General features: G+C 30.1%; 1 protein-coding gene across 4 annotated transcripts in view; it reads left to right on the top strand.

Annotated features, from left to right (window-relative positions):
* Positions 1–2225, top strand: part of LOC127709894 (ras-related protein Rab-26-like) — a 121436-nt gene extending 119211 nt beyond the window's left edge. For all 4 annotated transcript variants that reach the window (XM_052215575.1, XM_052215574.1, XM_052215572.1 and 1 more), the window contains exons 7-8: positions 470–546; positions 1273–2225. In XM_052215575.1, the coding sequence (XP_052071535.1) occupies positions 470–546; positions 1273–1375 (180 nt within the window). In that variant the 3' untranslated portion in view covers positions 1376–2225. The remainder of the gene's footprint in view (positions 1–469; positions 547–1272) is intronic.
* Positions 2226–14601: the final 12376 nt, after the last annotated feature.

Here is a 14601-nt window from a genome sequence, read left to right as displayed (position 1 = left end):
AAATGCTATTACAAATATTTAATTATAGATATTACACATACATACAGGATCAATACATTGCCCAACAGGCTGTATTTGAATAGCAGCAAATTTGCTTAAAATGTATGAAAAGGCAACTCAAATGAAATGTTATACAATCATCACTTGTGTACCCCTTTAAGTCACAAGGTCGCTTTTAAAAATTGTTTTGGGTCACTAGGTCACTTTTAAGCAAACTAGATTGTTTTAAACTGATCTGATTCTTGATTTTGAACAGTTTTTAAGGTGACTTTTAAATTAGACTTTAGCTTGAAAGGTTGCCAACTTAATCACCCAAGGTTGTAGGTCTGATTCGACCATGGTTGAGCCACATATGTGGACATTTATTTTCAAACATACCTTCAAGTTGAATTCATTTGTTATTCATTTTGTTGTGTAGTTTTTGACATATGGTTAAAGGGAAATAACTCAATCTGTTTTTATCTTTCAGGAATATAATGTAGCATTTATGGAAACTAGTGCTAAGACTGGAATGAATGTAGATCTGGCTTTTATGGCTGTTGCCAAGTAAGTTAAATAGCTGAATAAATGGTATTTATTATTATTTTTGTGGTTCCATGTAAGGTTGAATGTTGAGAATATTATGGATTAAACAAATTGTTTTTCCATATAAGTGTGTGAGTGCATCGATCCAGTTTACACATCAATAACAAAATATTATGCTGCAATGTTTTCATAATTTGTATGAAAAGCCACCTCAAATTGATACGGAAAAGACATGCAAGGGAAAATGTAAATGAAATGTTATACAATCATGCATCAATGGTTTTCAGTTCAGGAAATAACATTTTTAATGTTAAATTTGATACACTTCTACAGTATCATTCCAATGTTCATACCCATCATCCCAGTGACCCCCAATTGCAGGACCTACCTATTGTGTTTACTGTTAAATTGTTCTTCTTGTCATGAACATGCATAATATATTTGCCACTGGATGTTAAGCAACCAAAAAAGAAATCAATCAATCATTTATGAATTTGATTGATTCTGTCATGTATTTTGATGGAATAAGTTAGCAGTTACAATAACTGGTATGTGGATGAAAAGTTTTTGAAGAAATCATTATAAAAATTTTCAGGGTCAACACATAAAATTTTAGTCAATCGGGGAAACCCTTAACTCATACCTTTTTTTTATGGCCTAAGCTGCTACTTCGTAATGTATACTCCATAATTCCTTTTATTTTCAGGTGATATTAGCTATTTAAGTTTTGTTGTTGCTTTCTTTCAGAGATCTGAAAATGAAAAAGACAAGAAAACCTGCCGACCCAAAATTTAATGTTGCTGAATATGTTTTACAAGAGAGAAAATCGGGAGGATGTTGTGGAAGTTAACCATTAGATTTAAATCAATTAGATTGACCTTGACTGCTAATTAATGCTCATGATACTGTTTTTATTCATTGGTGCATAAAGGCATTAATATAGATTGTTTAAAATATTTATTTTTATAATAATTGCAGGGTATTTTAAAATGCCTGATATTGTCATTTCATTACAAAATGAAGGCTGAACATTTTTTGTGGAATTAGAAACAGATCTTAATTAAGGATGCTTGCTACTCTGTTTCAAAATAACAAGCTTTTTAAAAGACTGTTATAAATGGAAAGTATATAAACAAAGGAAATAAAAAAGCAGAAAAAAATGAAGGGTCCGTGACTTTGTTTTTGAGATATAAGCCATTGAAAAATTGACGGGAAATGGTTCTCTCTAGATTTTTCATACATTTAACATTGGCACCTTTTTTCTTTCAAAAACTATGAATAAGTAACAAGTATTTTATAAGATTTTCATATATGGCTTTTTAAAGTAAATATAATAAAATTATGGAAAGAAAAGAAGGGGTTAGTGGGCAATATATTTATTAGCACTTAATGCATAAAACCAGTGGATCTCGATATCTGACAAAAATTCAAAAACTAGAGGAGCAATCATCCTTAATGCTACTTCATTGTTATGATGAAAATTAGTTGTTTATTTAATATTTAACTAGATAATAGGGATAACGTGGACCCTTTTGTGATACATTTCAAAGCATGTCTAGTACATGTACTACTTCTCCTTGGAAAATAATATTTTTTGGGCAAAACTTTGAATAAACATTGATTTAAATTTGTTATGGAAGAGGATGCAGTCGAACTATGTATGGTCCTGAAGTAGTACAACAAGGCTTAATTTGTAAAATATACAATTCTCAATTTTAAGGTTTAAAATACAAGTGTGCTGAAAGTGGCGCTAAACACCAAGAATTATTCAATCTTATTTTGAAATTTTATGATAATAAAGAAAAGATTGAGAATTTGTTTTTGAATTCTGAACAGATATAAGATCTGTTCAACCATAACTTGTGGAATTTGGTTATATTTGCTAGCAATATTAGAAGATTAATACATGTGATCAAAGATTTGTGAAAAATGTATATGCTAACGATAGAAACACATAGGTAAACAAATAATGATTTGTTCTTCTGTAAAGTGTATCGATACATATTTAGACATTATTGAAATAACGTCTATTTTTATGTTTTATAACATGTTTAAAGAAATGTTTTAAGAAAAACAAAAGACTTTCTGGTTTTGTATGGTTGATTTTTCCCCCTGAATTATTCCAAATGTCTGAAAATGGCTGATACTTATATATAAAAATCAATCTTAATCTATTTTTGACCGGATTGAGGAAGTAAAAATCGGTTATTGATTTGGGGATGTACAGTTGGTGGGCGGGTGGTTGCTGCTGCCAAATAGTTTCCGTGCATTTACTCATGAACAGTTTAACCAAAGCTTTTCAAATTATAATATGTTGTTACTGATGACAAAATGGAGGTCAAGTTCAATATGGGCGATTTCCACTTTCACCGTTCAGGAGTTATGGTTCTTGAAAGATTGAAAAATGGTGTTTCTAGTCGTGCCCGTGCTGTAACTCATGAACCGTTTAACCAAAGCTTTTCAAATTTTAATATGTTGTTACTGATGACAAAATGGAGGTCAAGTTCAATATTGAGGATTTTCACTTTCACCTTTCAGGAGTTTGGGTTCTTAAGATTGAAAAATGGTGTTTCCAGTCGTGTCTGTGTTTTAACTCATGAACCGTTTAACCAAAGCTTTTCAAATTTCAATATGTTGTTACTGATAACTAAATGGAGGTCAAGTTCAATATTGATGATTGTCACTTTTACCGTTCAGGAGATATGGTCCTTGTGATATTGAAAAATGACAGGACACAAATAAATGTTTAAAAAATCTTGTTTGCTGTCATTCTGATAGGCTCTTGTGACATTTATTAAGGCCGTCATGAAAGAATCCCTGATTCTGATCCAATTTTTTTTATTTATAAACAAATGGGATTTTTTTTTTATTTCTTCCAATAATTTATGAAATCTTCTAGAAATATAAAAAAAATAACCAGAAATTCTTTTTTTTTTTATCTCATTTTGGTCAACACAAATTATTGCGGGCAGACTAGAGAATCTAGGAATTGATTTATCTTGATCTGATGACTCTTATCTTGATATTACCACTTGTTGTGATTCATCTCCAAAGAGAAATTTAAACATAACAGGTGCTTTTTTCATTGTGTATAAACTTGCCTAATAATTGTGTAAATAGCTATAGGGAAATAAGATAAATGTGTTTGTCTTAAAAGTTATTAATTCAGATTTGATTACATTCTTAATTGATATAGCATTTAGGAATGTTTTAATGGATAGATACACTTTACTGTACAGTCACACACGGACTATTCCATTAAAATGGAGTTGGGAGAGCAGGAAGGGACTTATAAAACCCCGCTACACGCAGCATACTTTCTTTGATTAAATTTTCCTGCATCAAATGCACTTCTCACAAGAAAGTACTTTTGACCTGTCCAAAAATAAAACTTTCCTTCCCTCTTTCCCTTATTCTTTTTATTGTAATAGTCCTCATTTATTACCAAAGATCATGTACAGAGTGATCTATGCATTTTTTCTGAATTCATGAAAAGTTGATCAATTTAAAAATGTAGTTTAGAAACTTAATTTATTAGCTTAGTAACACGTTTATTATCTTTTCATGTAATTTTTCTTTGTTTATTAGTTATACTGTTTAGATTAGATGAAATACATACATTTTATAGCTTTTGTCATATGTTTAAATCCTAAATATGACATTTAGATAGTAGATTTTCACTTTTTCAAATGAAATTGGCTTATAGATAAATATATTCTGTTGGAGTTGTGAACATTTTGACTTACAGTAGGTATTAAAAGTGCCTAGTTGTTCGAAATTCAACTGTTGTGTTAAATATATATATATTTCATAAGGATCTTCATATAATCACTTATAGTTCCCTGGAATGGAATTTTAAAATCTTCTATAGGTTGATGTCTTGTATTAGAAGTTAGAAATGAAATCTATGATTATTTTGTAAAAATATCAGTCAGTGGCTTCTGGATTTTATAAGTCATTCCCTTGATTTACATGTATACTAGTACTAAAGTGAAGAGCCTTGTCAAATTGGTATTTGTGATGGGTTTTTATTGCATTTATACAATTTTTGCTTAAGGTTTGTTTAGTTAAGATAGAAAAAATATATTCTTGTTATTTTCAAATTATAAATATCTTTTATCTCAGAAAGAAGTTTTGCATTTGTGCAAATATATAAAGTCTTTCCCTCCACTAATATTTCTCTATTTATTTCATATATATATTTTTTTTATGACACTACATATTTCCACATTTTGAAAACAGAACATTCCTTCCATTTCATTCTGAAGTTGTTTTTTATTCATTCATGGGTTAAATCTGAGTTTTTCTTATTTTTTTTTTATTAATATTTATCATGAGAATATAATATTTTAAAATGTTTTAAGGATTGATGTACATTGAATGGCAATAATTTGTGTTTTGATAAATATGTACTCCTTACTCTATACTGAACATTTGACATATTTTTCTGTGACTCCGGAAGTCCAGGTGCATTACATTCCTTTATGTCAATCCTGATTACCTCTGTATTTGTTCCCCACCTGCGTATAACTTTTATATATCATTTTTTTTTTCAAACTGTTTTTCTTTAAATTTTGAAAACAGTCATGCTTTAGCACTCCCTTTCCACAAAGCCATGCCCCATCTCCTAAAAATTTGAAGAGAGGAAATAAGAAACTTTGGATAAGAACTGAATGATAAAATTTAGTAAAAATTGAAAAAAACAGTTATTTTAGTGCGTCTATGCTAAAAATGATTTTAAATGGAAAGAAAAAAAGGTGCATATGGTATTTACTTATCATTTAGTTTACATAATGCTCGGTACAAACCAAGTTGTCTGTAAGCACATCCATAATTTTCTAATCAAAATTAATTTGTTTGAATCTCATCTAAAGGTTTTATTTTAAGACTAATGTTTTAATGTCTTTATTAACTATTCTTTTATTATTTTATTTCGTTGATAGATTAGAGAATTACCTCGTAATATTCTCAAAATCAAACCTATCAAAATTCATGAGAATATTGTACAAAAGATTGAAAAAGTCTTTTTTCTCTAATTCTAGCTATGGGATCTCTTACTCTACTGTGCTTTTCGGATCTGTCAGACACCTACTACCTGTTTTCCAATGCTTTGTTTTACTATAGAATATGCTTAGCATAACAATGTATGCATTCTTGTTTACAACCTGCCTGTCTGCTACAAATTACAATGGCCTACTACCAAATGACCTTATAAATAGTGGAAAGGATGCCATGTTACCACATTGAAAATTCCTTTATTAACTATGTATGTTAGTAATGTAACCTTGGCTAGTGGAAGTGTCTTATAATGAAAGCATACTGAAAGATGATCTTCAAGTTTTTTGTATCTTCTCTTATCTCATAACAATAATTACAATGTTCCACAAGATGACTTTAATGAAATGTGTATTGTTCTTATATTGTATTTATTATTTTTTAATAAACTTACATTGGATAGATTGTATTTTTTTTGGTGAACTTATATTTTGTTAAGTTTCTGTTTATTTTCATTGGATTTTTTTATAATGAATACGAAATGTATACAGCTTTAAAAAATGTTTTGCAGGCATAATGATAAATTCCACAAAAGGCTTTTCTAAGGATGACACAACAATTGATAAAATGATTCACACGAAGAATTTAATGAAATCTTTATAGGTCATATTTATATAGCATTTATTTTTTCAAATTTACTTTTATAGGATATATTGTGATAGTTTTGATATCCATAATTTCGTTAGTTTACCTTTATTTGAATTTGTTTTTTGTCATGAATATACAACTTATAATGTTTTGTAATTAGTGTAAAGACACATTCCTCTAAAAGTTGTTCTAGGCAATATAGTATGGAATTTATTGAATTTTAATTTCAGTTTTTGGCATTAGTAGAATTCTGATAGATATTTTCTTTGAAATGCAAAAGAGTTGTAATTAATGTTTGGGGTAGGGAGGAATGTGAAATAAATAAATCATTTAACAAAGAACAGCTGTTTTTTTCAAGGCATGCTGTGTGTTGGCAAGGATGATAATGAGTAACAACTTTTTAGCTAGAATATAAAAGCATACCACAAATATGTTCATTAAAATTGTATGATTTGGATATCAAAAGGCTGTCATTTCACATTATTCCCAAAAAAAATGTCCAGGAAAGCTCTAGGATGCAGTTGTTATTACACTCAATGCATGTATCAGTCAATAAATGATGAGGAAGTGATATTGAAAAGTTTATTGTAATCATTTTAGTGTCTCACTTTTTTTATATAACTGAGAAACTTCAGTACATTTCAATATTTCTTTTAACTCAATGAACAAACAAAAAGAATATCCAGTACTATTTATTTACCATTACATTGTTGTAGTTTAATAACTTACATGTTACATTAAGTGCAATAACATTTGTATAGTTCAATGTTTCAGGCAATATTTGACTAAGTTTGAACAAAACAAAAAGCTCATATTTTTAGAAGCATTCTATTGTAGAAATAGTTGTATGCAGATTTGTTTTGGTATTATGATAATATATAGTTATCTCTAGTTATTTCAAATCATAAGTTCTGTCAGATTTGTTTTGGTATCATGATAATATATAGTTATCTCTAGTTATTTCAAATCATAAGTTCTGTCAGATTGATGTATCTGCATTATATTGAGTCATGATATCTCACAATTCTTGTTATCTGAAATTATTTTTGTCAGTCTGATCAACTTTAAGATAACAAGAGTAAAATGTATTGTTTTAGGGCTATTCCATTAAAATGTATGTGGGAGGGTAGGAAGGGACTTTCAAAATAACCCTACAACCAAGAACCATTTTAAATAATTTTGCATAATGGTAATAGGCGCATACTGAAAAAAAGACCCATGACCCACATTCAATTATTAAACTTCCCTTCCTATCCTCCCACATACATTTTAATGGAATAGCCCTTACTTTGAGATTGTATACTTTGCTGCTAAAGGCAACAATATGTACATTTTTTTTCTTCATCAGTCCAGCCCATGTCAACGTTTCAATGGAGCAAGTTGGAGACCTCCTTTAAAGGAAAATTTTCTAGGGGAAATTGCTCCTATTTCTCTCTGTAATAGTCCATAGCTTTTATATTGCAAGGTTGAACATCAGGGTGATTTCTAGGATCTTCAATTCTTTAAACCAACTTATTTTAGCGAATGCTTTATTTCACATTTAGCCCTTAAAAGCTGACTTTTTGAACAATTTTTTTTGGCAGTTGTATACATGTAAGTGATTTTGTACACATGTATGTGTTTAAGAAAATATTCAAGTTTTTGATTTTCTTGACAATCTGTATTCGTGTTACTTTTGTACTTTTTAAAATTGGATGGTTTACAGGCTGGTGTTTTCTATGATCTTCAACTACCAACAATTGTCTTTTTCAAAGTAATCTACACAAAGCTAGCAAGTGGTCAGCTAGGGATTTTCAAGAGAATCATTTTGTGAGTACTGAATGGATAAGAATTGAATGCTGCATGGTTTGAATAGTTATTTATTGGGGACTCAGCATTGAGCTGCAGATTTTCATTAATTGTTCGATTTCTGTCTCATATTTAACCCTTATTGTTTTATTCTTAAGCTAAATTTTCATATGATTTAGTCATCTAAGTAAGTATACAGGTTATCATAAAGATGATGAAATTATTGTTTGATTTTATGTACTCCTGACAGTTAAAAAAGAAAGTCACCCTTATAATATTTTTGTTGTCCTAGTGTGACCATTGAAATTGTTTCATTTTCATTTTTCAATGACAACACTCTTTACTACTTATGAAATGATGAGAAGTTTTGTAACGCAGATTTTCACCTAAAATCTTGTGAATGTAATTTGTTATGTTGTATTATGATCTTAAATAAGTAATAATTGTTACTTTTTATGTAATATTTATTGCGAAAAACAGCTCTTGAGTTTTGTTTTTAACAAAGCTCAGCCAAACTTCAGATTAAGTTAGATTAAAATGGGATGGCTTAATGCATTTCCCTTAAAACCTTCAGGAAATGTAAACCACATCCTACACAAATATAAGAAAAACTGAGTTCTCTATTGTTGTTATTATGTTAAAGTGTTTATACACCATGTTCAAAAATGCCATTGAAAGTTCAGTATTTATGTACAGATAAATGTATGTTAAGAATAAACAAACTAATGTTCCAAATGATTGAATCACATGCTCTGTTGAGCTTAATTTGTGGCTTGATAGATCAAAAATGATGTTGCATGTATGAAGATCAATATTTTGGCTAAAAAAACGTCTTTAACAAGGATGCTGTGACTGCTCAAATCATTCACCAGTAAGGAAGTCAAATGTCTGAAATGACTCATTGCTTACAACTCGGACAATCATACCATGACACATATTAGAAAGTAAAATCTTTAATATGATAATGGACATTAAATGGATTCTTTAAACATGGTGTAACAATTTCTAATAAGGTTGTGTAAAATATTTAGTTGTTAATTATATTTATATATATATGTATACTATTTTATTATTATTATATTGGAATTAGGAGAATTATGAATTATGACATTATATTTAAAAAAGTAGAACTTTTTAGCAACTTCAGTTGGAGTTTTAATTTGTCCAGTTTATGTCAAATGGCATATGTAAAACTGAAAAAAAAACCCGTTGCTAATGATTAAAATAAAAAAATCCTGTTTGTTGTTTATTTTTATTGAAAAGAAAACTTTTGATTTCATGTTGTCTGCCCTGCGATGTGAGACTTTGGTATAGCTTATTTAGATGTTGACAACCGACTCTGTGGTATCATGGTAGCATGCGTGTGTGGAGTGTAGGAGGTTGTTCGTTCGATCAACAGCTTGGTTAAATAAAAAGCTTCAGAATTGTAATTTGCTACTTTTACATATATTAAAAATGATTATTTTAGAATAAGAGTTCTGGTATTTGGATACAACACATTATAATAAAAACGTTATTTCCAAGTTCTCTTTATTTCTTGAGTTTAATGTATGCTAATGCCACCAAATTAATCGGATGTTTTAACGCAACACGACAAATTAATAATTCCAGTTGAGCAAGCAGAACAATTCGTCAAAATATTTAAATCATCCCATTACAACAGCACTGGTTATTGAGTAAAATTTAGCTAAAGTTGGTTCTGCATAATATTAACAACAACAGAACAAATCCAAGAGTTTTAAAATTGGGTATATATATCATACATTTTCGTATGCGTAACATGTTTCTAAATTGAAATCTCGAGACCTAAAGTTTTAAAAGTCAAGCATACTAAACGCTTGAAACGTAAAAACAATCGGGTCTAAAAAGGCCTAATACAGCTAAAACTGGTAAAGATCGACTAATCCGAAGGATATCAACATTTCAATGTAACTCTGATTTTTAGATGTGGCTATATTAGAAATGGCTATTTAAACATATTTTGTAAAAATCTTTTCAGGAATTTGCTACCATTTTGATGTGTATTCCATGATTTCAGACCTTTATAAAGGCTTATACATGCTGAAATCAAAACACAAATGTTTGGATGCACACATTTTAGAATCCGTGAAACATTAAGAAGTAAAATAACAAAAATACCGAACTCCATGGAAAATTCAAAATTGAGGCATTTCCTGATGTAGAAAATGGTGGATTAAACCCCGTTTTAAAGCTAGCTCAACCTCTCACTTGTATGACAGTCATATATTGAAAACAGTGTGTGAGTACAACAAATAGACATACTAGGTAAATTTTAAAAAATGGGGTACTGCAGTCAACATTGTGTTATAATCTTAATCACAAAAAAAAAAACAAATAACTTGAGAATGTAGTACCGTATTGAATAATTCTTGTTACGACTGGTTAATCATTTTGTTTTCAAACTTTCTTTCAAATCTCATTTTAATAACACAGGCATTCGCAAAATGCATGCATGTTTCGAGGTAATACACGTCATTACTGAAAAACAAGAGAACACTAAACCAAAGAATGTCGTTTAATTCTCCAATAAATACAACTGTAGTTACAGTAAATAATGTCTTATATAAAATTAGTGCGATGATTGTTTTCCCTTCAAAATTCATTACATAAGATAATATAAGAACAAAATCATACACTTAATATTATGTAAAGTCGGTAAGATTTTAATGATTTGCAAATCATTTTTAATCTTAATTTGTATTATAGTTATTTGTGTTTCTTTTTAATTTAATCGAAAATTTATTCAAATTTGAGTATTAATGTAGACTTTAAAATAAACATGATACATATTTGTGCAATTTACATTATTTAACATAAGCTCCAGTACGTAAATAAGTACCGTTGTAAGTCTTGTATCATTTTTAATTTTAGTTTCCTGTGTATAATTTGGAGTTTAGTATGACGTCCATTATCACTGAACTAGTATACATATTTGTTTAGGGGCCAGCTGAAGGACGCCTCCGGGTGCGGGAGTTTCTCGCTGCATTGAAGACCCATTGGTGGCCTTCGGCTGTTGTCTGCTCTATGGTCGAGTCGTTGTCTCTTTGACACATTCCCCATTTCCATCCTCAATTTTACCTGTTAATGAAAATATGCAACACACCAATCTATGACAAATTAATGATATCAATTAATGTTAAAAATAAATTACTCTTGGATAAATACAAACGAAATCTCTTTATGATCATAAACAAGATGTTTTTTTTTTGGGGGGGGGGGGGGGGGGGGGGGGGGTTATAACTATTACAACACATCTTTTCATTCATTTCCTTTCAGTTTTAACAAATGGGAACCGGAAATACTGAATATATTTCCAAAGGTCCAATACCTTCTTTATCAATTTGAAACACTGTCAAATGTATATACAAAAATTTAACAGAAATATCGAACTCCAAGGTAAAATAAAAAATGGCATAAAAATGACAAAATTAAACGTTAGACTATATCAACATACGGAACGGACTGCCGGGATTTGATCAACTGTTACGTTTCGAAATATGTGACCGATTTAGAATTACATATTTGCTATAATTTGACCGGTGAATCACCTTACGCTAGAAAAGCAATTTCAAAGAAATTTTAGACCCGTCAAGTTCCTGTTGTTAACATCCTACCAAGACAGTGTGACATTTCGATTGATCTTTAATCTCGTTACCATTGCACTCAGATATAAATCCGAGGTTGTATTTCACATTAAAAAACATAATCGACATATCGACATAATTCATCATTAGGAATTACCTTTTTTATATAAAGTCGTGTTTGTCTGACTAAATTGATAACAATAAATATCTTTTCCCTGCGAAGAAGCTTAAAGTCGATTCACGAGAATTGTTAAAATAAAAATAAAACGATTAAAGATGAAAAATAAAATTTGAAAAAAAAATTAAACTTGAAGTATCCTCATACCTCTTTTTAGCAACAATCAATAAATAGATAAATCGTACCCTTTATAGAAGAAATATACCAAAGGGTTAATCAAACACATAAGTCGAAAATGAACTGCCAATGTCATGGCAAATTGGCAAACATAGAAACTATAGGCTGAATAAAGGAAACAGTAGTATATCGCTGTTCAATAGTCATAATTCGATTTTGAGCTTAACGAACCCACCAAAAAACTGGAAGGTGATCTCAGGTGGTCTGGAAGGGTAAGCAGATCCTGCTCCATTTGTGGCACCCGTCGTGTTGCTCATGTAAGTTCAAACCCGCGTAGAAGTCTTATTTGATAGGTCATATTAGAGGAATATAGGACTCCATTTAAGGTGTGAGTATTGTGAGTTAAATATTTTTTTATATTGATTATTTGTTGAGATACTTATCACAGTCTTGTCTAAAAGTAACTTTTAAGATCATAATAAGCCCGGTCAATAAAATTGATTACACACTGCATTATCCTTCCAACCAAGAAGAAGGTAGGTATCATCAGTTGATTTAAACTGCTTCCATTCCTTTTAGATGTATAATTCTTTGATTATATCCCATTTTAAAAAATTTCACCAATTTATGGATGATTTGGTCAGTATGCATATTATTACTTTTTTTTCTAGCATAAGGATGTAAAATAGATAGTCAAATAATTAGGAGGTACCAAGGAGCATAATAATCACGAATTGAAAAGGGGAAAAATCAACACCAAAGCCTCAAGCTCTTGCATTTAAAAAAAAACTCGAAAAAAACGTAATAATACATGTCTTTCTTTTCTTGTATTTGGTGGTTTTCTAGAGGTCGTTTTTATAAAATAAACGAACAAACCTTAAAAATCATTACTCCAGAGAAAATGAAAATCCGACTAGCTCCATAAAATCTAAATAAAACTAGGGAACATATCAGGTGCTACGTAAGGGAATTCAAATATCTGTAATATGCTTCAGTAGATCAAATTTAATTGAAATACTGTAGTCGAGTTATCCCGCGTACTATGCAAGATTTCTTTTTGTATATAGGATGGCAAATATGTGTATACCGACAAAAGCTAGTGGTATCATCGAGTACCTGTAGTCAAACAGCAGTAACCCAACAAAACAGAACATTGCTTCAAGACCAAACTCGTGTCGGACACTAATAAAATTACAACAGTATCATGCAAAAACAAAATAAGTAAACCATCTGATCATAAGCACGTGATTCCATGAAATGCGACAAATAATTTACATGTAGCAATTGCAAATTGATATCGCCTGATCAATAAATTTGAATTTTAATTCAATCAAAATTACTAGATTTATTCTAATAGACAACTTTGATTTTTCTTAAACATTATCTATTTTATAATAAAAGTCAACATGTCACCATCTATCATGATTAATTTTGAACTAAATAGTTTTTTTTTTCCTTTTTTTTTCAGACACTGACATATTAATGATGGTAACTGCTAATTATAATCAAATGAAACATTGCAAACATACGGAAATTTGGTGATGAGAAATACACCCCATGTACCATATATACATGTATGCGATGATAAGTTTGGTACAACTGTTACAAAGGCTCCTGTGTGTAGATCTAAGTACAATGTATGTATATTGGTTATTCTGGTGCAAATTTGTAAGTACCACGCTTTATACAAATGGAACTATACTCTCTACATAAGAAAATGCCTTTACCAAGTCAGGAATATGACAGTTGTTATCCATTCGTTTGATGTGTTTGAGCTTTTGATTTTGCCATTTGCTTAGGGACTTTCCGTTTAGAATTTTCCTCGGAGTTCAGTATTTTTGTTATTTTACTTTTTTGTATACTTTGTATTCTTGTATTTAATTTCCAGACTACCTATTGAGCTCAAAGTGCGGACCAAACAATCAAGGGTGTTTACGATGGGGCTTTGATTTCATCTACCATAATCACCCAATGACAACAAATTTGAAAACGCCATTGTTACATCTAAAAAAAAAAACACAAATCTATAAACCACACAAGATTTGACAATGAAATTTTGTCATCCTCGACTAATAACGGTGAGCATCACAATTCCATAAAAAGCAAAACGAGCAGAGACACGGGACCATTTTATCACTTGGACGTAAACTAAAGCTGCATGTGCGAAATTAGCGAACACGCAGATCTGTAGATCAATGCATCCGTTTTTGAGAAAAAAAAGATAGATATCGATTGGTAACCTTCTTCAACAATTTTGCTACAAATTTGGGGAAAATGATACAAAGTTAATTACCAAGGTCAAAAACCAATCTTAACTATTTAGATAAAACATTAATTGAAGTTTATAAAAGAAAAACACATCCAATTTATCAGTCGTATGGATAATTTTTTTCAAAAACGGTGAAATAGTAACAGGATTGATCAGTTTAGAAAATATTTATCTCGCACAAACTGCGACAGAGAAACTTACTGATGACACCAATAGAGTAAGACAAATTACATGTGTAAATTTTGCATTTATTCAGACAAATGATGTACATGCGAGACCCTTTACTTTTATAACTGAAGTGAAAAAAACTACTCATTACCGAACTGCAAACTTACAAAAAGAATGTTTTTAGCGTAACGGTCTATGTCTGATAGAAAGTAATTGTTGGTATAACGATTATACTTGGAAAAGAAGATCAATTTTACGAGAAGACGTTGGAAGGACTTGTGTCTAATCCTTTTTGTGATATTTATAAA

Source organism: Mytilus californianus, unplaced genomic scaffold, assembly GCF_021869535.1.
Source record: "Mytilus californianus isolate M0D057914Y unplaced genomic scaffold, xbMytCali1.0.p SCAF_7, whole genome shotgun sequence".
NCBI classification, from domain to species: Eukaryota; Metazoa; Mollusca; class Bivalvia; order Mytilida; family Mytilidae; genus Mytilus; species Mytilus californianus.
This window is presented reverse-complemented; position numbering and strand designations above follow the sequence as displayed.